The 26,667-nt window shown below is 41.1% G+C and overlaps 1 protein-coding gene across 1 annotated transcript in view; it reads left to right on the plus strand.

Annotated features, from left to right (window-relative positions):
- Nucleotides 1-25,504, plus strand: part of pcnx2 (pecanex 2) — a 148,704-nt gene extending 123,200 nt beyond the window's left edge. Inside the window, exons 28-34 of the mRNA XM_034017005.3 lie at nucleotides 1,710-1,813; nucleotides 2,659-2,803; nucleotides 8,546-8,776; nucleotides 12,414-12,688; nucleotides 13,539-13,702; nucleotides 22,402-22,832; nucleotides 23,691-25,504. Of these exons, the coding sequence (XP_033872896.3) occupies nucleotides 1,710-1,813; nucleotides 2,659-2,803; nucleotides 8,546-8,776; nucleotides 12,414-12,688; nucleotides 13,539-13,702; nucleotides 22,402-22,832; nucleotides 23,691-23,870 (1,530 nt within the window). The 3' untranslated portion in view covers nucleotides 23,871-25,504. The remainder of the gene's footprint in view (nucleotides 1-1,709; nucleotides 1,814-2,658; nucleotides 2,804-8,545; nucleotides 8,777-12,413; nucleotides 12,689-13,538; nucleotides 13,703-22,401; nucleotides 22,833-23,690) is intronic.
- The last annotated feature ends 1,163 nt before the right edge of the window (nucleotides 25,505-26,667 follow it).

The following is a 26,667-nucleotide window of genomic DNA, read 5'->3' on the forward strand; positions in this document are numbered from 1 at the left end:
AGCCATTAGAAAAAGTAACAATTTGGCTTCGGATTCAGCACTGTGAGTCCCTACATTCAATTAGGGACTTGGATGAACCCTTACCAGAAGAGTTTATTGACTAAAAAAAAATAGTCAAAGTAAACATGGTATCAAAAAAGTATTCAACCTAATTATATAATTTAATACATTTGTATTTGGTATTTAGTATGACCTCCTTTGGACCGGAGTTGTGCTCAACTACCCTTTAGCATTCATACTTTCATCACTCCACAAGATCTTATCTCAGAAAGACCCTGTCTTGCTTATACAGTATGCTGCTTAGCAAAATGAATCCTCTTCCTCCCCAGACTAATGAACATCTTCTTCCTTGCATCTCTGCCATTCAGTCCTGATTCAGGCAGCCTGTATCCCTCTACTGCTTCTTCACTATCTTTCAGGCCCTTAGCCACCTCTTCTGCAGTCCACATCACAAAACCACCACTTGATTCAACACAATTAGCATCCCGGGACTGAATGGCAAGGAGTTTTGAGGTCAGGACTGGGGAAACTCATCACACATGACTGGAGCCAGTGTCGTTGTCCTTCCCTTTTCATGACCACTAATTCATGAGCACCAAAACAATAAGGAGGCAGCCTCTACCAACAGATGCTAAATTATGTGGAACCCATTGGCCAATTAATTAAACAGAAGGTGCAGCTGTTTATACAAGGAATTGAATATCTGTAAATAAATCTGAATTACCCTGATAAGGAGAGAATGAAAAGATTCTTCCACCAGTGCTTCTAGTATGTAGCGGCTGTTCACCAAATTCAGTGCGTTTGCAACAGTCTGGCAACTTCATTTATTTGCGAATTTAGGAGCACGGAGTCAGTGCCAAAAGCAAGAAAACAGATGTAAACAGTATCTTGACAGGCTTAAAACATAGTTCAAGCATACAATAATAATTAAATGTATCTGTAACTTTTAAAGTGTAAAAAAAATGTAAGGGTAACTGTATTACCTTTCACGTTGTTATTTTTCTGCATTGTTTGTAGTTCAAGACTTAATATTGTGACCATTACTTTTGATTGTACTTACGATGCTATTGTATCTCTCAATATGTTTGGATGTGTAACATTTACTTTACATTCATTCAATGTTTGGGTCGGAAAATGTGTAGGTTGCTAGAAGATATATTTTGAAGGTCAGAAATGTCTTCATATTTATTGCATTTATTGATATATTTACATTATTATTCATCACTGCAGCAATTCTATAGAAACAAGTAGCTTTGCCATTGTCAGGCTTTAAAAACAACAAAAAAGTGTGTTGTCCAAACAGTGGCTTTAACACACGATAACCTTGTGAAGCAAAAGGTGTTGCAAAACCTACAGTGGTAACCATGGCCAGCTATAAAAATGACTAAGTATGACGCGTTTTACTCCGTGAAAAAAAACAAGGTCATTGCGATATGCAGTTTACTTAACCTGGCCTGCATCATCTGCACATGAGAGGACGTTATCTGACTAGAAACTGGTTTGTCACAGATTATTACTACAATGTTTCCATGGCAGGTGTCACATGCTTGAAGATCAGTTCACTATAGAAGGCCATCATCTAAATTGAAATACTACAACTTATAATTTGTTCAAACAGGAAGTTAAACTAATGCCAACAAAGTACTGTAAATTCAAAGAAAAAAAAGAGAGGCACTCACGTTTTTAATCCTGTTAATTAAATCCTGCAGCCTGTGGACAGCGACGAAGACTCTCCTTTAGTAACTTTGTGTTTTGCCCTCTGTGTTCTTGGAAGAAGATCCCTAGGGACAGCCTCTCACAACATGTCCAACAGGTAAACCTTAAGAATGAGACTGGATCTATATGAATACTTAATGTTATACAGCACTTCATGTTATATATTAATGTCAATGTTGAACATAAATACTTAACATGGGATATATTACTTTGTTGTGCATCTATGTCAGGTATGTCATTCCCGAAGGGCCTGGGAAACTCTAGCTGTAAAAGTTATCAAACCTGGCCATCTACTCATTTTTAGCTTTTTAACAGCCTAGATATTCAAAGACATCCTTTCAGATTGCACAGGTGACTGCTGACGATTTGAGATCTAAACAAGTCTAACATATCCTACCAGTTTTCAAAGGCAATGATCACCTGGGAAACTAGGAAACTGTGGATGTAGTGGAGGTAACCATCTGAAGTGGATGTAACCATCAAGAAAAGATCTCAATACTGAAACAAACAGAATACACTCCTTAACTAGTTTTCAGAATTACTACAAGCTTTAAAGCCTTCTAACCATTTCAACAACAGCTGTCGTAAAAGCAAAGCACAGTGAAATCATGTTAAAAGCACAGGTAGGCAGGATAAATCACAGATTGTAAATGTGGCATACGCATGGTCAAATTATTTTCAACTGCAAAAATCAAGAAGCAAAGCTTTTATAGGGGAGGTAATAATGAAGGTCACAGATTAATTTAAGATCTTCTGACTCTCATCGTGCCAAGCCTATTAGTCACTTCTGTAGCTCAGCACCCATTACACTGTGAAAAGGATATTTTCAAAGTAGTTGTAGGGTGTATGCTTGCTCAGTTCTCACTGGTTGTTTTACAAGAATTCAATTTGACACATGCTGCGTATTTTAAAAACTTTTTTAAACTCCACGCTTTGTTGCAGCTTGCAATCGTTTCTACACGGGTTCAACGCACTGTTCAAAGGAGATTTCCGCATAGCAGCAAGAGATGAGTGGGTGTTTACAGACATGGACCTCCTGCAGAAGGTTGTTGTCCCAGGTGTGAGGATGAGCTTAAAGCTCCACCAGGTATGTGCACAATATGTCACATTGCATGTGTTTGTGTTTTCTATTTCTCCCTATAAGCATCAAGACTACAATTTCGTACAGAAGCGAAAGAAAACATACAGCATGCTGTAGGACATAGCCTACAAAAGTGATTTTAAGTTGCTATAAATGTCATTTAAATATCTGTTTTTTACATTTCTCTGTTTTTTTTAAATGAACTAACTAGGTATACTGTGTGAGGTGGTCACTTCAGTCAATGGTAAGGGAGCTTAAGCATGGGAGCTGCCATACAATAGACTATGGAGTGCAAACAGCCCAGAGAAGTTAGCTGTTAGTTCTCTGATAAACCTTTGCTTTGACTAATTTTACAGAAAGGGGCATGATAGTGGGTGTCTGCCCCGGCTTAGTCAGAGCGCCTTTAACCACTTGCATCTTGTGAAGTCTGTAGCAACTTGTGACTGCTTGGAGACGACTACAGATGCAGATCATTTGTAATAGAAATAGACATGTAATAGAAATAGATTTTTTTTTCTTTATTAATCACATGTGTGTCTGGTATGTAGATAGGCAAATGTTATGCAAATGTAAGAAAAAAAACATTCACAAAACAGTGACACACCCCTGTTGTGATGCAAAAAAGTTAGATTGTGTTAGTTAGTGTTTGAGAGAAGGAACGAGATTGAGGCGGGAGAAAATCTAAAACGAAAGTAAAAAGAAAAGAAAAAGCAATTGCTTCTCGTGCTGTGAAGCACCAGCACAGTACTTGTTTTGGGTGGAGGGAGATATTTGTGTTCGGGAGTTGTTTTGTTTCAACCTTTTATTTTGGCTCGGTTTGTAAAACTGTTTGGTTTATTTTTGTTCAAACCTTTTGTTTAATAAATACGCACACACCAGCGCTTTCAGAGCAGGTACTGCGGGTACACTTCTTTTTTTTTTTAAAGATAAATTATTTTCATTTTTGTGTGTGGAAAATGTGAAGGAAAGGGAGGCAGCGAGAAAAGAGGGGGAAACAAGGGATGAATGTCTGCATAACCTGCCTAAAAGGGGAGGAGTGGTGCTTTGCTGTTGGTGAGGTCGGGCGCGTGTCACCTGACTACAACCCCCCACATCAGGAAGAGGAACGACTGCCAGCCCTGAGGAGAAAGAAGGGGAGGAGAAGCCATCCCCAGAAGCATCCAGTACCAGCTGCAGCCGCGAAAAGGGAGAGCAGCTGGGGTGCCTTCCACAGCACTGTAATGGGCCAGTTGATGCCCCATCTGCGGGGAGCGGGGGCATTCTCCACCCGACTGCCCCCTCCCAAAAGAGGAGTGCCCAAGACCACTGCCTTCTGCAGCGCCTGAGGGGACGGTGAGCAAGAGGACATGCCCGAGAGAACCCCAGGATCCCCGGTGGATACCGGCAGAGTACTACTCTGCTGAGCTGGAGGACGAGGAGTGGCGCACAAACTGCCTGTGTTATGGGCATGAGGAGGACAGTTGCCTGGAGGCTGACTGAGACACAGACACGGACCTGAAGTGGGAGGAGCCCGAACATCCATCACCCAAGAGGGGGGAGCCCGAGCGTTCAACGCCCAAGTGAGAGGAGCCCAAACATCCAGCGCCCAGAAGGGGAGAGCCCCAGCATCCAGCGCCCAGAAGGGGGGGTTCAGAGCGTCCAGTGCCCAAGGGGAGGAGTCTGAGCATCCACAGCCCAAGAAGGGGAAGCCCACGTGTCCAGAGCCCAAGAAAGGTAAGCCCGTCTCCAGTGACCAAGGGAGAGCCGCACCAGTCTCCAATGACCGAGGGAGAGCTGCACCAGCCTCCAGTGACCAAGGGAGAGCCGCAAGTCTAGGGCTGCCAAGCCTGCACTGCCTAGGACTGCAGAGCCTGCATCGTCTCTGCTGCTAAGCCTGCACCGTCTAGGGCTGCAAATCCAGATGCCAGTTCATCAACGCCCGGGGAGGCCAGTTCACCATCGCTTGGGGAGGCCAGTTCGCCGTCGCCCGGGGAGGCCAGTTCGCTATCGCCCGGGGAGGCCAGTGCACCATCGCCCGGGGAGGCCAGTGCACCATCGCCTGGGGAGAAGCCGGTGCACCATCACCAGGAGAGGCCTGCACGTCACTGCCCAGGGAGGCCTGCACGTCACCGCCCGGTGAGGCCTGCACGTCGCCGCCCGGTGAGGCCTGCACATCACCCCACGGGGAGGCCTGCACGTAACCCCACGGGGAGGCCTGCACGTCACTGCCCGGGGAAGCCTGCACGTCACCCCACCGGGAGGCCTGCACGTCACCCCACAGGGAGGCCTGCACATCACTGCCCGGGGAAGCCTGCACGTCACCCCACGGGGAGGCCTGCACGTCACCCCACGGGGAGGCCTGCACGTCATCGCCCGGGGAGGCCTGAGCGTCACCTCCCAGAGAGGCCTGCACGTCACCTCCCGGGAATGCCTACTCGTCATCACACAGGGATTTGTGGTGTCCACCAGCAGCAGTTTCGTTGCCGGAAATTCCGTGGCTGGAGCCCAAGAAGAGGGAGCCGCCGGCTACAGAGAAGTGGGGGAGGTGAGAAGACCACCTCCTCCTGTAGCAGTTTCACTGCCAGATTAAACAGAGCCACTGCCGGAGTGTCCCACGCTGAGGGCAGCATTGTCACTGCCAGCACCACCATCACTGCCGGAGTGTCCCGCGCTAAGAGCCAACTCCACGTCCGGAGTGCCCAGCGCCTCTGCTACCACTAGAGTGTCCCACCACTTCCAGAGTGCACCGCACCGGTGCAAGTTCTGCCTTGGCTGGAGGAGCCAGCCTTGCCTCTGTCAGCATTTCCGCTGCCAGTGTTGGCATTGAAGGATGGCCTCCCACTGTGGCCGCCACTCATGGACCCATGGTTGCCTCTGTTCCTGGGCCAGGAGGAACGAGATTGAGGCGGGAGAAAATCTAAAACAAAAGTAAAAAGAAAAGAAATCAATTGCTTCTCGTGCTGTGAAGCACCAGCACAGTACTTGTTTTGGGTGGAGAGAGATATTTGTGTTTGTGAGTTGTTTTTGTTTCAACCTTTTATTTTAGCTCGGTGAGCTGTGTGTTTTTGTAAAACTGTTTGGTTTATTTTTGTTCAAAGCTTTTGTTTAATAAGTACGCGTGCACCAGCGCTTTCACCCGTAGTACCTGCCTGTGTGTCTCTGTGTCCGCTTCCTGGTCTAGTCTGGGGACGTCACCACTCGAGCCAACCTGTCACATTCCTCTATAGTTATTTTAATGCAAGTGAAGAACTGCTTGTTATGGCATGAAATAAATTGTTATTGTTATTTATAGATCAATATGAAGTCAAAATGGCAAACAAAATGACTTTGCGAATATGGAGAAACAGCACTGCTTTTAGAGAGTAGCCCCTACAAAAGACTTTCCCATTTTCAAAAAGACAGAACAGTAATGCATTAGTAAATAATAGTAATGGCTTGTCAGATGAAACCAATATAAAAGAATGTCATATTGGATGTGTTCATATTTAATATTTTGCCTAATATGCATCAAGACTAGAATTCGGTACACAAGTGAAAGAAAATGGTATATGAAAGTACCTTCAGATGTAATTGTAATAGCTTTTTTTTTTACATTCCCACTACTATTTTATGGTGTTTGCAATTGTTTTGAGTGCTTCTGCGTTCTGTTGCTAAAATATTAGATTCTTAGCATTTTTCTCTAAATCTGCCTTTTCCTGGCTTTGAGCTTGTCAACAGAATCTTAAATGCTAGACACTGAACAGCCTTTCTCAAGCCATTAAATTCATGTGACAGTGTAAACCCTACCAGTCCCACCTACTCTACATGTATATAGACAGAGAGATTAAAAAAAAAAAAAAAAAATTGAAAATGACATTTGAAGCTACTCTTTAATACTGGGAAAGGTTTGTAAAAAACATTTATTTATTTATTTATCATCCCCCAGCAACGTATTTCATAATTTCAAGTTTTGCATCTAGACAACTGCATGTCCAACGATTCAACTTTCTACAGCATTCTTTAGCACAGTTTATTGTGTGTATTGTGATATGGGAGTACTGTATACAGAGGATGTCTAGCTGTCTATCTGTCCCACTTAAATGGTTTATTTAAGTGGGACAGATAGACAGAGAATTGTGAGGGTCTGGAACCAACTCCCCAGTAATGTTGTTGAATCTGACACCCTGGGATCCTTCAAGAAGCTGTTTGATGAGATTCTGGGATCAATAAGCTAATAACAACCAAATGAGCAAGATGTGCTGAATGGCCTCCTCTCGTTTGTAAACTTTCTTATGTTCTTATGTTCTTATACCCTATGTTTAGAGAACCACTCTCAATTGTGATGACACTGGATAAGTACATTATTTAGCACAGCTGTCATAATCTGGAGGTAACTGAGGCTGTCTGTGTGTCATACATAAATGTTTACATCAGCTAGCTTTTGCTTTCACTTACTCAGAAACATTAATTGCTAAAATTCAGGGAATATAGATAAATGCAGAACTACTGGAGGTTGGGCACTTGTTTCTTGTTTTATCCCACTCATACTGCTTGCTCACTAAATATCAGGGGTTAAAAGATGAATGTATTGTATTATGTTTTGTGAAGCATTACCAAAAGCTCTGCATAGCTACTTGTAATCCACCAAATGATTCTTGAATGATGAATTAATATCATCCACAGTAATTTATGGCTCATATACCTTTACTATATAATCCATCATTATTATAATTTATATACTATTACCCATCATATAAATTAGAAATTAGAAATGGCCGAGTGTTAATCCACCTTGGAACATTCAGATAGAATCTCATACTTTGGAAAAGAAAACAGGGTTAATGCATATGCAATTGAAAGATTGAAATGTTTAATATAGCAATAAAGGTCTTTGTTCACCGGTTTCTAATAACAATAAAATCCTGATCAGAGAAAATTTTATTGTTCACCCACATCTCTGGCTCTTATCTTTCCAACCTGGTAACCTACCAGATAGCAGTGACCTCTAAATAAGGTACAACTGTTTAAAGGGCAGCTTTTTATGGGTCGGAAATGTAAGAGTTGTCTAATATATGTGTTGACTTTTGAAAATTCTGAAGTTTAAAGCACCTCTATGGCCTCAATAGAGCTACAACGTCGTATCTCAGTACATCAGGTACCATTAACCAGTTCCCCTGCAGCACTCTGCCCCTAGCAGATTTATGAAATACTGCATTTGCTCTTTGAGGTATTTCTTAGTCTTAGAGCAAAAACTGCATTTCAGAAGGGACAATTAAAATGCATGAGCGACCAGTGTTTAAGTGAAAAACATAACAGTAGCTTTATAACACAAGTGTAACCTTTGATTAATCTAAACACTGTTCATAGCACACTAATGTTTTACTCATGCATAATATACTTGGGGATTACGATGATTAACAGGCAATTAAATGCAAAGCAATTAAATCCTCAGACTTATGAATGTGACTCTAGAAGTTTATTATCCAGTCACACTTCTAGTCTATTCAGGGATGTTTAACTACCTTTGTTGTGTAATCTTCTTTTTTAGTGGACCTCAGTGAGTCAAATATGCCTGTATCTTTGGAATACCTCACTAATGTTCACAAGGACCTTTCAAAAGTAAGTCAGTCTAGAGAACAGGCCTCAACTTCCCTCATAGGTTGTCACCCCAAGTGAGGAAAGGCCACTTACACCTCAAGAATAATTTAAACACAAAGCTGTCATGGCTGCCTGTGGTATGCCTACACCGTATTAATACTGTTATGAAAAGTGTGTATTGTTTACATTTAGGACCATTTCACTTGTCTGGAGGAGACTGAGGAGCCTGCAGTCCTGTATGAGGCAATCAGTAACTATGAGAAGACGCTAGTCATTTGTCATGAAGGGGATCCCGCCTGGCGCAGGGCTGTGCTATCTAACAGTGAGACCCTCCTCACCCTCCGGCACATGGTGGATGAAGGGACGGACGAATACAAAATCATCATGCTTTACAAGCGCCACCTCAGCTTCAAAGTTATCAAGGTACAGTAGTTATTTTTATTATTTGAATAATAATCACATTTTTTATAATAAATAAACCTTTTCTTGATATCACTCTGAAAAAAACCACTAGATTTACATATTATAGTAAACTCTTACAACTACTTGATCTAAAAAGTTCACGTATCGCGTTATGCAGAGTGAATGATTTACTAGGAATCTGCTCAAAACAATCTAATTTATTTAAGCTTACAATTACACAACAATACATTCAGAAAATCAAACAAAACCATTACATAGTCAATATTACACTAAAACAACATTATGATAAACCAAGGTATTAGGCAACAATTTATTCTTAATAAAATGGTAAGTCAGCCTTAGTATATACTGACGTTATAACAAAGCATGCACAAATCACACCAAACCCATGTTTTTACTATTTCAAATGACCTGTTTGATTTCAATGAGACAGGGGTCTTGATGAACGGCACATCCTTTCGTTGTTTTCGTCTCGCGTCAGGGACCAAACAATCTTAGATTATACCTTTGACAAAAATTATGACTCTCTGAGTCGTGTTTTTATACTGTTTGACAAAGGAATACTTGTGGTTTCCCACAGAGCGTCCTTATTGGTTAGACTATGTTTGGGGGGCTTGGCCAAGAGATTGAGTGTCTCTCTCTCAGCGTGGGAGCTTTTGTCACGTTTTGAGTTGTAAATAGGGACATTCTATATTAGTTACAGATTACAGATTTGAAATATATTTCAGCTAAAGAAGGCTGTGTGATCTACAGTACAGCACATGCTCATTTGGCAAGATATTCTCAATTTCACATTTGATTTGAACTTTATTTTTACTCTTAGCTGCCAGGTGTTTTTGGTAAAACTAATTAATAATGCATCTATACATGTGTCATAAAAGAGGTTAGAAACAATATTAATAATAAGGCTTTAATTATATCAAGGGTTTCTGGTGACATATAAATATAAATCATGAGTCATATAAATCGCAGTAGAGTGATTTATAAATGTCACCAGAAACCCAAGATAAAATTACAGCCGTATATGTACAGTTGGGCAAACTTATATGTAGTGGTCTTGGCCCACCGGCGTGTATCATAAGAGTGTATAGAAGAAGAAGAAGAAGAAGAAGAAGAAGAAGAAGAAGAAGAAGAAGAAGAAGAAGAAGTGGTTGTGGAAATGTAATGTTATGAAGTATTTAACTAAGGCAGGAATGATTTATGGTTTGAACATTTAAACGGTAAACAAAAATAAAAATCCTAAATGTTGTAGTATTTTACTAAATATTGAACTGAAAATGTTTCTCATGTGAATCTTGAATTGGTTTCCTCATTTTTTCAAAAAGTTTCATAATTCATATTATATTCAGTGGTAACCACTGGAACTGAAGGTTGTTTGTGAGAGAATCGATGCAAACATTGAAATGAATGCAAGAATAAAAGATCACCCAACGTTTAAATTTTGTCATACAGTTTACAGCTGGTGGTTTATAGCTGGAGGTTTACAGCAGGTGGTTTACAGCGTTTACAGCGTTACCACTGTAAACCAATACAGAACCCTTGTTTTGCCATTGTAATTACAATGCATTGACATTGAAGATCATTAAGCATGTGAAGTAAACCTCTTGTTGGTTGTATAAGGTAATAAAGGTATTCGTGTGCAGGATTGAAAAAGAGTTTCTCTTACACATCAATACTTGTCTAAAAATCAGTTAACAGTGGACCAAAGGCTAGAATTAATGTATGGGCTAGGAAAGGGATGAGAGGGGGAAGCTGCATTGCAGCACAGATGATTTGGTAAGGAGATTGTTGGAAGACATTATGGAATCTCATTTGTTAAATTCTGTTTGCTTGGCAGACGCGGGAGATTCTGGAATGCAAAGTTGAACATTTGTTCCTTGGGCAGAGCAGGGCTGCTGCAACTTGCTGCTGGTGCTTCCCGAAGAAAAAATTGGAAGTGGACACCAATAAACTTTGATTTGCCTTTGGAAATAAAAGAGTTGTCAATAGGCAGAGACATTATTGATGGTGATCTTCTTGAGTCAGCACAGTGCTACATATTGATTAATGTATTAGTGTCTAGAATAAGTTATCAAAGTACAAACTACACCCGTTGCAATGCCAACTTCCATCCGTGATATGGCTTTATATTGAAATAAGAAGAACATAAGAACATAGAAAGTTTACAAACAAGATGAGGCCATTCAGCCCATCTTGCTTGTTTGGTTGTTAGTAGCTTATTGATCCCAGAATCTCTTCAAGCAGCTTCTTGAAGGATCCCAGGGTGTCAGCTTCAACAACATTACTGGGGAGTTGGTTCCAGACCCTCACAATTCTCGGTGTAAAAAAGTGCCTCCTATTTTCTGTTCTGAATGCCCCTTTATCTAATCTCCATTTATAACCCCTGGTCCTTGTTTCTTTTTTCAAGTCAAAGAAGTCCCCTGGGTTGACATTGTCTATACCTTTTAGAATTTTGAATGTTTGAATCAGATCGCCGCGTAGTCTTCTTTGTTCAAGACTGAATAGATTCAATTCTTTTAGCCTGTCTGCATACGACATGCCTTTTAAACCCGGGATAATTCTGGTTGCTCTTCTTTGCACTCTTTCTAGAGCAGCAATATCCTTTTTGTAACGAGGTGACCAGAACTGAACACAATATTCTAGGTGAGGTCTTACTAATGCATTGTAGAGTTTTAACATTACTTCCCTTGATTTAAATTCAACACTTCTCACAATATATCCGAGCATCTTGTTAGCCTTTTTTATAGCTTCCCCACATTGTCTAGATGAAGACATTTCTGAGTCAACATAAACTCCTAGGTCTTTTTCATAGATTCCTTCTTCAATTTCAGTATCTCCCATATGATATTTATAATGCACATTTCTATTGCGCGCATGCAATACTTTACACTTTTCTATATTAAATGTCATTTGCCATGTGTCTGCCCAGTTCTGAATGCTGTCTAGATCATTTTGAATGACCTTTACTGCTTCAACAGTGTTTGCCACTCCTCCTATTTTTGTGTCGTCTGCAAATTTAACGAGTTTGCTTCCTATACCAGAATCTAAATCATTAATGTAGATTAGGAATAGCAGAGGACCTAATACTGATCCCTGTGTTACACCACTGGTTACCTCACTCCATTTCGAGGTTTCTCCTCTAATCAGTACTTTCTGTTTTCTACCTGTTAACCACTCCCTAATCCATGTGCATACATTTCCTTGAATCCCTACTGCGTTCAGTTTGAGAATGAATCTTTTATGCGGGACTTTGTCAAAAGCTTTCTGGAAATCTAAATAGACCATGTCGTATGCTTTGCAGTTATCCATTTTCAATGTTGCATCCTCAAAAAAGTCAAGTAGGTTAGTTAGACACGATCTCCCTTTCCTAAAACCATGCTGGCTGTCTCCCAGGATATTGTTACCATATAGGTAATTTTCCATTTTGGATCTTATTATAGTTTCCATAAGTTTACATATAATAGAAGTCAGGCTTATTGGTCTGTAGTTACCAATGTTGCATGTTGCATCTGTATTCACTACACTTGACATTTTATCATGGTATATATACTACAGTAAACTGAAAGTGGGTTACAGTAAAAGCAAATGACCAAATATACAAACTACATATTAATTTTTTTTTTTTTTTTTTTTAAAGATAAACAAAGAATGTGTCAGAGGACTGTGGGCAGGGCAACAGCAGGAGCTGGTGTTCTTCCGCAACCGCAACCCTGAAAGGGGCAGCATCCAGAACTCCAAACAAGTCTTGAGGAACATGATCAATTCCTCCTGCGACCAGCCTCTAGGCTATCCGATGTACGTGTCCCCTTTGACCACATCCTACATGGGAACTCACAAACAGCTCCCAACCATCTGGGGTGGGCCTATCAGTTTAGACAGCATAAAAACCTGGCTCCTTTCCAAATGGTTAAGGTGAGTACCTGATTTTATGTCTGCATGCTCAATAAGAACTATTATCCCTGTATAAATGGGTAATTGTATGTAAAAATAATGCTATATCTTGTAATAATTGTAAGTCACCCTGGATAAGAGCATCTGCTAAGAAATAAAATAAATAATATATATTGCTGTGTCAGATATATATGTGTTAGAAACTATTTGTAAATAAAGTAGGCCTATTACAAGGCTATGTTTTCCAAAAGAGCAATACAATGTGACATGACATTGACAGTACATTATAGCAGGTGCTTGTCAGAGTATTTGTATGGCAGACTACAAATGCAACAAGGAAATCAAGGATCATGCATCTTTTAAGAAGACAGCTATTATTGTAGCTGAAGCTATTGGTAACTGACACTGTGTATTGACTAATGCTTTTCAGATGTATAGTAGCAATGTCACAAACACAGCTAGTTAGGAAACTGTGGCAACTTAAACAGCACACAAGGTGGATTTACATCAAATACTGAGGTTTTTCTGTGACATTTATAAGAAATATAGTAAACACAACTAACTAAAAATGTTAAAAAAAGAATGTATGTTGTTTTATTTGCAGCGGCCAACAAGAGTTTGGTAGGGAATAGGGGTAACTGCATTTGAGACAGATCACATAAACTAATAAGAATAACCTGCAGGTCGCAGGTATCACTGATCCTAGGGTGAGGCTTGTATGTGGTTTTGTAATTAGGTTCTTAATGATAGAGTTGAATACTAAAGGAAACATATGTTAACCAAAAAATCACATAAATTAATTTTCTGCATCAGATAAAATTCAGTTGGACTCTACTGTCAGTTGAATAATTATATTTTGTGTTTTACGTAGGGTTCGGAAAGACAACAACACAACTTGCAGCAGTGGAGGTAACATTGAAGACATGGACTGTTCCCTCAGCAACAACCCCAACTCAAATGCAACCCAGAGCATCAGTTCCCACCAAGAAAGAAACAGGGCCTCACATCCACAGGGAAACCGGCAGCACATCTCAGGTACAAAAAACAGCAGCATTTTTGCATCTTGTAAAACAGCTCACTGTTTTGAACATAAAGCGTGAGGGGAAAACAACATCAAAAATGACATTTGTAGGCTATATCTTATTTAATGTTATTATATAAGTTTTTGTAAAATGTTGAAATGTACTAGTATGTGTGTGTGTGAGTATGAGTGTGTTTCTGATCACTAACAAAACATGTTTGAATTAGGGATTCATAATGTAGTTGCCTACCACTGATGATTAGCCTTCATAGATGTATATACAATATTTCAGCAGTGTATTTTGGGGACTAATGTCAAGAAAAGAATGCACTTCAGTTCATGGGTCCCATCTCTCCAAAAAGCACTTAGTGCTACAGCAGACAGACAAGGTGTGAGCAATGTGTAGACATGGGCCTTGTTAATGTGTGTGTTAAGGTCATTCTCCATTTTTGCAGCAGTACATTGTTTTCACCCATTTCACTGCCACACTGTTTTAACCTCTAGCCATATCAACTGTACAGACAGCACACATGCAGTTGTCACATAGATGTTTTCTATGATTCCTCCAGTCCTTTCACTGTCACATTGTTCCAAGCATTTTTCTAGCTACCTTTCTTTTCTTGTTACAGTATATCAGTCTATCGTTTACATTAAAGTGATTTATATTTACAGCCCAAACTGGATGCTCATCTCAGGCAAAAACAAAAAAATGTTCAGTGTGCTTTGCAGTAACATCATTGTGCCTACAAGGATCCATGTGGGACCTCCAGTCTGTGCATATCACTATCACTCCCTATGGCAACTTCTCAGTCCAAGTGCATAATTCATGAGAACCAGAAAAGCAATATTGAACTGCACAGAACATTCCACAGCTGATTGATCATGATGGACAGCTGCACTGGGTTTTGTAAAAACTGGTAATGTTAACTCATTGCTATCTAAATTGCATTTGCTCTTTGAGTGGTGTTTCCTTAAGAGTGGTTGTGATTTGACTCCCCCCGTACTTTAAGGTTAACATTTTATATCGAGACAGAAAAACAAACCTGAGTGGGATTTGAAGTGACAGCACTTGTGTGCCGAGGTCCCAGTGTCCACGAAGCCAACAAGGAGCTCACGCTTTTCAGTGATTCCCTCTCGAGAGGGGAAAGATATCATCAACCTATCTTCCCCATCATCTGTTTGACAGTCGCCTGATGTACAGTATCAGCCTACTGTATGTAAAAGACAGGAGACGAACACTGAAAAAATGATATAAAGAGCACTGGAGGGTGGCAATGTCAAGCAACTCAGCTAACTAGTATGTACAACTCAGCTAGCTATATTGCTTGCATATGTAGAACTAATATTGAAATGTATATAGATAATTTCTCTAGCTCAGTGTTACTGGTGTAAGAGGTGCATAATAACTGTATATCCCCAAAACTAGTAACTAGTGCATTACCCTCTGCGACAGGACGGCTGACGTAGTGACGTCAGGCCAGATGCAGGAAGGAAAACAAAGGCAGGTACTCCCGATTAGCAACAAATTAATCACTTAATTAATTCGGGAGATGGCCACCTTCTACACAAGGTTTTTAAATTGTGGATGGAGCTTCCCATCCACACTGCCAAACAAAACCAACGGCTCTTCGTCGTCCCATTTAATAAAAGAATAACAAAACAACACGGCTACGTCGTCATATTTATAAATAAATAAATCATAACACTAATAATAATACAACAAAACAAATACAAATACATAAATTGCACAGGGGCAGAGAGGTACCCTGTTCGAAAAATAAATAATAGATTTATGGCAGGACTTTGCCCTTCCGCCTTTTCATGTGCAGGGCTCCTCGCCCTGCCACACCCTCCCTTAAAGAAATGTTAAAAATGACAACCTATGGATTATCCTGAAGAAACCTTTGCAGAACCATTGACACACCACAACATTAACAACTATTTGCAATACAATGGATTCAGAACACATTTTGGAAAGTGTTGCAGCGTCGCATAGTGGAACTGATGTGAAACCACAGAACAGTTTTTCCCAGATATGATTAAGTATCATCAGCATAATCAGAATATCTGACACAACAAAAACTGCTGAAGGTCATTTATAAACATTTAAGACAAAAAAGGTCAAAGATTGAGCCCTGGGGCACGCTGAAACTAACAGGAAGGATGTAGAATGAGAATGCTTTTGTAACATAAGACCTGAGCTGATTGTCTGCACAATGATAAAAGACAAAAGAAAAAGAGTTGTATGCTCAATAAATGGTGGTCCGCAGGATCAGAAGCTTTCTGGGTTGAAAACATTTCACTCAGTACTTCATACTCCAAGTCTAGTACAAATTCAATAAGATGTAAATGTTAGTACCAAATAATTATAGCAGCATCAAACTACTTAAAAAATAGTTTACTGTTCCCTTACCTTTTATGATGTTTGCAAGCATTGTGGTTACTATTGCAAGTGGTTACTATTGCAATCACTCAAATATTTTTTTTTTATATATTTTTTTCTTTTTTAGGTGTTTAGCTGCTCTTCTGTTCTAGCTACCTGTCATAGACAAATGTATTGTTGGCGAGATCAAGTGTCTTTATATTAGTAAGCACCAGCAGCTGCTAGTGCACAGCAGAGTAATGCAAGCAGAACAAAAGAAGACTTTGACTTAAGTTACATATGCCTATCAGCCGTCAAGCAGCTAATACTGAAGAGCACCTTAACATAGACATCCAAAAAAAAAAACAGTATTTGAGTAGTTGTAATAAGGACCACAGAAACACAATTAAAAAAATAACTTAATAATTTTCATGTAAAGGGAACAGAACTATCAATATTACACAGATAGTTACCATATTTCTTTGAATTTAATGTGCACTTTTTAAACCAATTTTTTCTTCTGCAAAATGGCCTGCGTCTTAAATTTGAGTATAGTGATGCATTTGTTACAAACGCCAACAAAAGGTGTGACTACTGTGGCAAAGCGCCCCGCCCCTGTGTGCATTCGTGTTCTGTGTTGTATGTTGCGTGTGTAAATGTTGGTGTATAGTCATTGGTACACGGGATATAAACGGGTCTGTGTTTCACGTGTATTTAAAAAGTGTATATTTGTATTTAGGCACGGGATTGCACATCACGCACGTGCATTTAAAATATAATATGTGAACACGGGGTTTCACGTAATTAATTCACGTGCTGGGATTCAAGTGAATAATTAATTAGTAATTGAATCCCAGCACAACAGTATATATAGATGCACATTTTCACTCAGTGGTGGTTGGGTGTTCGGAAGAGGAGAACGGGTGAGAGAGAGAGGAGTAAACGTAAAGTGAAGATAGTAAATATAATAGTGTTTGTTCTCACCGTGTTTGTTTGTCTCCGTGCACCGTTTGTTAAGTGTCAGTCGTTTTGTCTGTGTGTTTATTTTGGCGTCAAGTGCCGTGTCCTGTTTTGTACTGTTGAACCCTTTTATTTGTTAATAAACGCTGAGTGCAGCCATTGCACTCAGCTCATCATCAACCACTGTCTTTGTTTTGAATTCCTGTCTGGTCTGACGCCACCCACTCTGGCCGTCTTTGTGACACGTGGTGTCATCGTGGGATAACCGCGCCTCCAAGCGTCAGACCAGGAGGGGTTTTGTTTAGAAAAAAAAAAAAAAAAAAAAAAAAAAAAAAGAGGCAATGGCAGAAGACGCCATCAAACTGCGGGGCTGGTTCCTGGAGAATGCTGGGCTGGAGGCCCAGTCTCTGCCCATGGTCGTCCGGGCTCTGTGGATGATGGACTGTGAGAGATGGGAGGCATATCAGGAGGAACACACCCCAAACACCTTGGAGGAAGGTGTGGAGTTTGTCCTCAGCTACCTGGAGGCAACCATAAATGGAACAGCAGCCCAGGTAGCAGGACCACCAGCAGAGGAGTACCTGCTGTCCCCATCTCCACCAGCAGAGGGTGAGTACCTGCTGTCCCCATCTCCACCAGCAGAGGGTGAATGCCTGCTGGTTTTGCCTCCACAGCCCGAGCGGGAGGAGCCTGAGCGTCCACAGCCCGAGCGGGAGGAGCCTGAGCGTCCACAGCCCAAATGGGAGGAGCCTGAGCGTCCACAGCCCAAATGGGAGGAGCCTGAGCGTCCACAGCCCAAACGGGAGGAGCCTGAGCGTCCACAGCCCAAGCGGAAGGAGCCTGAACGTCCTACGCCTGAGTGGGAGGAGCCCGAACGTCCTACGCCTGAGTGGGAGGAGCCCGAACGTCCTACGCCTGAGTGGGAGGAGCCCGAACGTCCTACGCCTGAGTGGGGGGAGCCCGAACGTCCACAGCCCAAGAGGGGGGAGTCGGTGCGTCCACAGCCCAAAAGGGAGGAGTCGGTGCGTCCACAGCCCAAAAGGGAGGAGTCGGTGCGTCCACAGCCCAAAAGGGAGGAGTCGGTGCGTCCACAGCCCAAAGGGAGGCAAGTCGGGGCTTCCACAGCTCTGGGACCCAAGCCACCAGCAGAGGGGAAATGCCTGCTGGTTCAGCCCCAAGAGCCGGAAGGGGAGGGGTTACAGGCTCAACCCCCTGAAAATTTTTGGGGGGGAGAAGGGCAGGATGCTGGTGTCCCCCAGCAGCCTCTCGCTATGCTGCTGAAGGCAGCACGGCGCGCACATGCCCAGCCGCCACAGCAGAGGGAGCCAGCACCGCCACAGCCTCCCTCTGAGTGGCCAGCATCAGCCCCATCGCCTCTACCTCCGCCACCTCCACCAGCAGAGGGTGAATACCTGCTGGTTCCACCTCCACCGCAGTGGGAGGACTGCTGGCCCCTCCCACCTCCACCAGCAGAGGGTGAATACCTGCTGGTTCCACCACCGCCAGGAGCAGAGGAGCTGGAGCTGCCTCTGCCTCCACCACCGCCAGGAGCAGAGGAGCTGGAGCTGCCTCTGCCTCCACCACCGCCAGGAGCAGAGGAGCTGGAGCTGCCTCTGCCTCCACCACCGCCAGGAGCAGAGGAGCTGGAGCTGCCTCTGCCTCCACCACCACCAGGAGCAGAGGAGCTGGAGCTGCCTCTGCTTCCGCCACCGCCCGGAGCAGAGGAGCAGGAGCTGCCTCTGCTGCCCGTACCTCCACAGGGAGTACGGTGGCCGGAGCCCCAGAAAGGGGAGCTGCCGGCCACGAAGAAGGGGGACGAGGTCTGGAGACCACTTTCCCCAGCAGCAGTTTCGCTGCAGGAGTTCTTGTGGCCGGAGCCCCACAGGAGGGAGCTGCCGGCTACGAAGAAGGGGGAGGTCGGGGGACCACCTGCCCCCGCAGCTTTTTCGCTGCAGGACGGGACCAGCATGCTGTCAGCCGTGCCACTACCGGCAGGGGAGCTGACAGCATTTCCAGCCATGGGCCCACTGAAGCCTCCCTTCCCAGCCCGAGACTTTGGCCTGGACTGCTGGGTATTTAAGGGGGGAGGTGGCCGTTGAGGCCATGTGTGCTGCGCACAAGGGGGGGTATATGTGGCAAAGCGCCCCGCCCCTGTGTGCATTCGTGTTCTGTGTTGTATGTTGCGTGTGTAAATGTTGGTGTATAGTCATTGGTACACGGGATATAAACGGGTCTGTGTTTCACGTGTATTTAAAAAGTGTATATTTGTATTTAGGCACGGGATTGCACATCACGCACGTGCATTTAAAATATAATATGTGAACACGGGGTTTCACGTAATTAATTCACGTGCTGGGATTCAAGTGAATAATTAATTAGTAATTGAATCCCAGCACAACAGTATATATAGATGCACATTTTCACTCAGTGGTGGTTGGGTGTTCGGAAGAGGAGAACGGGTGAGAGAGAGAGGAGTAAACGTAAAGTGAAGATAGTAAATATAATAGTGTTTGTTCTCACCGTGTTTGTTTGTCTCCGTGCACCGTTTGTTAAGTGTCAGTCGTTTTGTCTGTGTGTTTATTTTGGCGTCAAGTGCCGTGTCCTGTTTTGTACTGTTGAACCCTTTTATTTGTTAATAAACGCTGAGTGCAGCCATTGCACTCAGCTCATCATCAACCACTGTCTTTGTTTTGAATTCCTGTCTGGTCTGACGCCACCCACTCTGGCCGTCTTTGTGACACTACCAAAGTACATAAACAGGAACGTGACTGACTGCCCGAGAAAAGATGAACAAAAACATTACTGCCCGATCTCGAATCATCCATGACATACAGGCAGCCATTTTCAAAGAAGCGCCATTAGCTTTCTAAGGAATTCAGAGAGAAGCTTTTAACATTTCAGTGTTTCATTATTAATTTCATTATTATTGTGAAACAGACAGCTGCAAATTGCCTCCATACCAGGAGTGCAAATTGTTTTGAAAATTGGTGCTAAACTGTTTTGAAAGTTTAGCCTCAGAGAGCCTACTGGTGCCTACATAGTTGGAACAAGATCCAGGACTGGAATGAACTTAAGCTCATTGACAAGGTGCATACGCTCCAAGTTTATCACAATACTGTCACAGTTTTTGGACTAAGAAACATCACAAGAACATATTTACATGCTCACACCAGGAGGGTAAATAAGAGTCAACATCAGGGTTCGTTTTCAGTGCAAATAAAATCTTTACACCTTTTTTAAGGGCGTGCTGATGATGCATATTGTGGTATTTTAAATTACTTTAACAGTTTTTGGACCCTCCAGTCTCTCACCAAGCTGTAACTGAGTACCAGAGAGTCCATGTATATCAATTAAAATAACAAAAAAAAATTGACATAGCATATTTACATGGAAATCAGGAGTAGATGACCTGTTCACTGCTGGATGAAAATCTCAAATATTATGCCAAGTTATTCTTATACATGGTAGACTTTTTATTCAGCCCTGTTGCTTGCAGTGTAACTTGCATGTACTTCAAAATAAAACCGGTTTTGTCCACAGCTTCTCAGTTCTGCAGTTGCAGGCATGGAATAAATTGAATGAAGAAAGGATCTATGAAATGAAAAATATCATATGGGAGATACTGAAATTGAAGAAGGGAACTATGAAAAAGACCTAGGAGTTTATGTTGACTCAGAAATGTCTTCATCTAGACAATGTGGGGAAGCTATAAAAAAGGCTAACAAGATGCTCGGATATATTGTGAGAAGTGTTGAATTTAAATCAAGGGAAGTAATGTTAAAACTTTACAATGCATTAGTAAGACCTCACCTAGAATATTGTGTTCAGTTCTGGTCATCTTGTTACAAAAAGGATATTGCTGCTCTAGAGTGCAAAGAAAAGCGACCAGAATTATCCCGGGTTTAAAAGGCATGTCGTATGCAGACAGGCTAAAAGAATTGAATCTATTCAGTCTTGAACAAAGAAGACTACGCGGTGATCTGATTCAAGCATTCAAAATCTTAAAAGGTATAGACAATGTCGACCCAGGGGACTTTTTTGACCTGAAAAAAGAAACAAGGACTAGGGGTCACAAATGGAGATTAGATAAAGGGGCATTCAGAACAGAAAATAGGAGGCACTTTTTTACACAGAGAATTGTGAGGGTATGGAGCCAACTCCCCAGTAATGTTGTTGAAGCTGACACCCTGGGATCCTTCAAGAAGCTGCTTGATGAGATCCTGGGATCAATAAGCTACTAACAACCAAACGAACAAGATGGGCTGAATGGCCTCATCTCATTTGTAAACTTTCTTATGTTCTTATGTTCTGTATACTGACCTGCTAAAGGTTTGTGGTGCTAGAGGGGTGGGGTATTTGTTGCCTGTTTTACCCCACTTTGCATGCTTGCTAAGGGATGCTGTGTTTTTGTTAAGTACTAACATGGTTAGGCACTTAGATCTTTAAAAGGCTCTTAGCTATTTTTCAAATTGGACATTGGACATTTCATTTACTGAGTGATACAAAACCATCATACTTTGAATTATATTACACAATTGTTTACTTGAACCAAAATAGTGTTTTAATGGCATAGAAACCAAATACTCAAGAGTTTCACTTGTAAGTGTTTTGCCATGTTGTACAGTATTTATATTCCAGAATGTCTGGTAACCATGCTCCCAATGCCAGCTGCGGTTTTGTAAACTAGCATTACTCACCTGCTGGGCGCTCAAGCTGAAATTCAGTCAGTGCGCTGCTGAGCGCTCAAACTTAAAATTAGTCAGTGCAGTGCTGGGTGTATAGAGGCTTAGCTATTTACGAAAAATGCTACATCTGTTTCCTTCATTCCTCCCTGTTCAGTTATAACCTGCTCAGAGGCTATTAAGTTAGCATGAGTCTAATAAAGGGCAGATATTAGATCACGTATTTATTATCCCATGTGGAATATTTATTGGTGGAGCCCATGCAAGTGTCCATCACACATGTTTAGCTATTTCTTAAGAACAGTTCATCCAATTGTGATGAAACTTGACACGTATAAGAAGCTTAGCATGGTTATGTTCTCGAGATCTGAAAGAATTATAGTCAGGCAATTGTTAGGAGATTCTGGTTCACTGGGAGAGTTATATCTTAGGAGACACTTGTTCACGCATATTTGTTATGGTGATCTTCTTTTCTACCCTACAGACACCTGTACTGTGTTATTTAAATTAATAGTGGGGTATATGTTTTATAGATTACTTTAAAATCTTTTTGTTATTGTGAATGACCCAAAAAGGGTGTGTGTGTGTGTGTGTGTGAGGAAACCTTTCACACAATTTTAAATCTAGTTACCAACGGTTATCAGGAAAGCAAATATTCTATGCCAATAAGCATTACTGAGTTTTGCTATTGTCTGATTACTGTTTTTAGCCAGAAGAGAATACAGGAGTCGATCAGTGCAGCCCCATCAGAACCAGAGACCACCCGCTACAAGTCAGTCAGGCCCCATCCTGGATAGCCAGCAGGTATCAACCTCTGCCCAAGGACTTGTCCAGAGGCTGTCCAACAGTCAGTTGTCCTTCAATACATCAATAGCCTCTGTATTCTCCCAAGTTCCACGTTTTTCTACTGCCGGCCAGCTGAACGCGCAAGGGCAGGCTGCTGCAATGCACAGGTCTAGCCAGGCCTCCTCCACGAGCTCCACGCTCAGTTTACTGTTTGGGAAGAGGAGCTTTTCCAGTGGTCTGGTCATCTCTGGACTATCTGCAGCTGATGGAGGAAACACGACAGATACTCAGTCATCCAGTAGTGTTAACATTACTGCTGGCCCTACAGCAAGATCTGCGAGTCATGCAACACAGGTAATATAATGTTATCTTTGTATAGGAGATGGGGCCATGTTAAATGGCAGGATACATTGACCTTATGCACTTTTCAAGTGTGGAGCAGAATTCTTGAGGTGATGTCATTCATATACTGTATATTGGGTGGCCTCACATCTTGGATGTTTGACAATGTAAAGCATTGAACATGTTAATTGTTGGTGTTCTTGCGCTAACCTTAAAATCAAGGTTGACAACCTAATGCCAAAATTCTTTAGTGCTGCATAAATAACTATTAGAGCCTAGAAATAGTGAATGTGACACACTGCCTGTGGGTTACTTTACTTGAGTTTACAATGCAACATTAAACTTTGGGTTTAGTTACCAAAATCACATTTAATCTTGGCTGCCAAAAAGTACAAATTGATTCAAAGTCCCCCGGTCCCCCCTATAGTATTAACCATAGTTAAACTGTGTTTAAATGTGTTCTTTTTACTCCTACTTGAGTACATGATGTCAAAATTCTTGCATAGGTCATTTTCACCTGTCCCCATCAGTAGGTTGGTATAATATAAAACAAAGTGAATAATTTGGGTAAATAAGCTAGTGTTTGGAATAAGGGTTACAATATGTGTTGAAACTGGACATAATACAACATGTAACTAGTGTCTGTTCAGTGTGGATTCATTGCTTGCTCATTTAAGTTATCTTAAGATATTCATATAAACAATATCCACTTAATTGTCACATACTGTATGTTATTTTACAGGGATGTAGTGACCCAGTTATTAGACCAAGGAAGGGGTAACTTAGCTAGATCAGCATTTAAATATGTACAGGCTTGTTAGTACAAAATAATGTATAACAATTTATATATTTTTTGTTTATTTTCTAAAGTGGACTTCTGAAGCCTGCGAAACTCTGGACGTCACCAATTCCAGTCAACCAAATGGCTCGATGCTGTCTAAAGATAATGTACCTTCTTCTGAGAAAGAGAATGCACAAGTAGATGACAAGAATCAAGTAGAACAGCCTAGCACTGCTTTACACAAACTGTCAGAGCATAAAAAATTATGATATTGCAATGCCCTGCTTTAACAACAAGTGCTTTATGATTACCCAAATGTTTTTTGTATGGAAAGCCGCCATCCACATGTCCAATTAATGATAGATAAATATGAACGCTAATTTATGTTCTCAAACAGCCAATGCCGAAAAAGGAAATTAAGAACTGACCCTACGTTTAAAATAAGAAGAAAATAGCAGATACACCTGGTACGCTAAAATAATTATTAAGAAGAAGAAGAAGAAGAAGAAGAAGAAGAAGAAGAAGAAGAAGAAGAAGAAGATGTTTATTCTTCACCTTTAGCTTGCACACAGAATATACATTGTTAGATTTGGTACTTATGGGGGGCAGGGCAGTATGGGTGTGTCACTGCTAATGTCTCATTGTCCAGGATATACTGTCTGTTACTGTGTGAATGAAGAAGACAATGGGACAGTACACATTGTCTTAAAATGCCTTGTCGTCAGTGGCTTAACATTCTACAATTATGCCTAATATTCATATATTCCCTAGTTCTAATGCCAGAAAGCCACAGCTTATTCATAATCCTTCGTTTTTGATTAACAACCAAAAAAATTATAATATTCAGGCAGACATCTACGCCATTCAAGTCATAACTACAGCTGATATACAGAATGCTGTGCTTGTTCTCCTCACACGTTTGCATATTGTGCTGTTTAAATCAACATCCAATTTATCTTTTCTGTTCCAGCATTACACAACAAAGCCAAGGAATATGTTCTGCTAAAAAATGATAAGTGAAAGGTTTATTTCATTTTCACTTTTGTGCTTTCCTTCCTCTCATGTGTCTTTAAGCAGAAGCTAAGCTATACAATAAGCATGTTTTTAATACAGTTGAAATGAACAGAAACAGTGGCATCTGGCAGATTTGTATTCACCAGAATTAAATGTCTCTTAACACACTGAATGACTTTTACATGTCTGATAAATGGATGTGTAAGCTCATTATGAACCGTTTAAAAAATATTTCCCTGTCTATAATAGGGTCATGTATGGTTTGCATACAGTATCATTATAAACCAGTGTTTTTTTATACCTGATTATGTGTAATGGGGCAGCTTTCAAATTAAATGATAAAAGTGTTTTGTAAATATATGTAAAAGGAGGATGTATGCTTAATTTGCAATTTGCATGTCAGTGTCTGAAACCATTCCGGGTTTAAGCAACCTTCATTTGTATTCTTCATGTCTAATGTGATGCCACTAATAGAACACAATGAATACCATTGTTATCTGCATGTAAAAACATAATTATATATAAGGCCAATACAATAATGCAATTAGAGTAATATGTAATATCACTTTCAGGTCTAGGTGGCGCAGCAGTATAATTCACTAGCTGGAAGATAAACAGGCGACTGGGTGACTCCTGTGTAGTTGACTTTTCCAATTCCGTAGAGTATTGTGCTTAACTTTATCTTTCAGTTTTTATTAAAATGATAAAAAAAGACTTGCAGTACAGTTTTTTTTTTTAATACTGTGCATGGATACACTTATTTTGAAGATGCTTAGTTGACTGTGATTATTATAAGGTCAGTGACTTATCAAAAAATCTATGTTCCAGAAGACTCCATTTTCTGATACACATGAGTTAACCAAGATTGAACAAGGCAAAATTGCTGATGAGCTCCTGTAATATACTGTTGATGGGTGCTGGATTAAAGTAAAGAACATATTTTTCCTTTTGATTGGTCCCATTTATTTAGTGGTTCTTCAACTCACCTTAATATATTATTTCCCCAATTTATTATACCCAGTTTTGCCCAATTTGTATGTTGCCTCATCGCTGCACAGGACTGAAGATCGTCAAGTTGAGTTAATTACCTCTTTTAGCCCGTTGAGCCTAAACAATGGATGTCACCCAACAGCGGAACCCTGGAGTCCTGGGCCCTTCCTGAGAAATGTGGTGAACTAAGCCAAGATTTCTAATGCATTTTATTTTAAAAATCTCTGATACTACACTACTGACAAGGCTTCTTCTCTGTGTTGGTCCTCCAGTAAAAAGGCTCTCTGCTGACAGAGTATTCCATTCATAGAAGATATTTACTTTAGTGTCATTGACCTGGCCAACAGTGAAACTGTGGAGCAATGAAAATGGTACTAAAGCAAATAAAAGGCACACATGGATTTTAAAACTTGAGATACTACACCTTTAAGAGTCAGTGGGGTGAATAATTCCATTTATTCAGTCCCCTTAAGGGTTGAAAATCCCACATGTATTGTGGAGTTGAAATTGCCAAGAGCAAAGAGCATGCGAGTGGTGAGTACATCAGTTTCCCTTGTGTCTTTAATGTGATGTGAAAGGTGGCTGCCAAGTCTTTTAAATTAACCCTGAAGATACCATTTCAAACCTAAATATAGGGAAGGCATGTGCAACATTTTGTTCAAATGTTTATCAGCATATCATACAATATATTGTGAATGTGCAGCTTTGATTCTAAACTTAAGGTAGATAAGGTTTTCAAATAAACGTCTGTCACCCCATATTTACAAAATATTACAAAGTTGTATTTAGTGCATGCTGCATTATGTTCATATTGCTCCAGTTCACTGAACACCACTGCTTGGCACACCAAATGCAGATTTAAAAAACAAAAAAATAGGATTGGATATGTACTAGGTTTAAACACAATGGAAAATAAATTCAGTTGATTCCAACATAGATCTATATCAATATAAAAGCATTTAAAGAATGTGGTCATATGTAACACACTTACAGTAAAAACCTAAACATCTCTCCTGTTCCTTATTTCTCCCACAATCCCCAGTGGCTTTCCTTTTGGAATTG

The sequence above is a fragment of the Acipenser ruthenus genome, chromosome 6 (genome assembly GCF_902713425.1).
Source record: "Acipenser ruthenus chromosome 6, fAciRut3.2 maternal haplotype, whole genome shotgun sequence".
In the NCBI taxonomy this organism is placed as follows: domain Eukaryota; kingdom Metazoa; phylum Chordata; class Actinopteri; order Acipenseriformes; family Acipenseridae; genus Acipenser; species Acipenser ruthenus.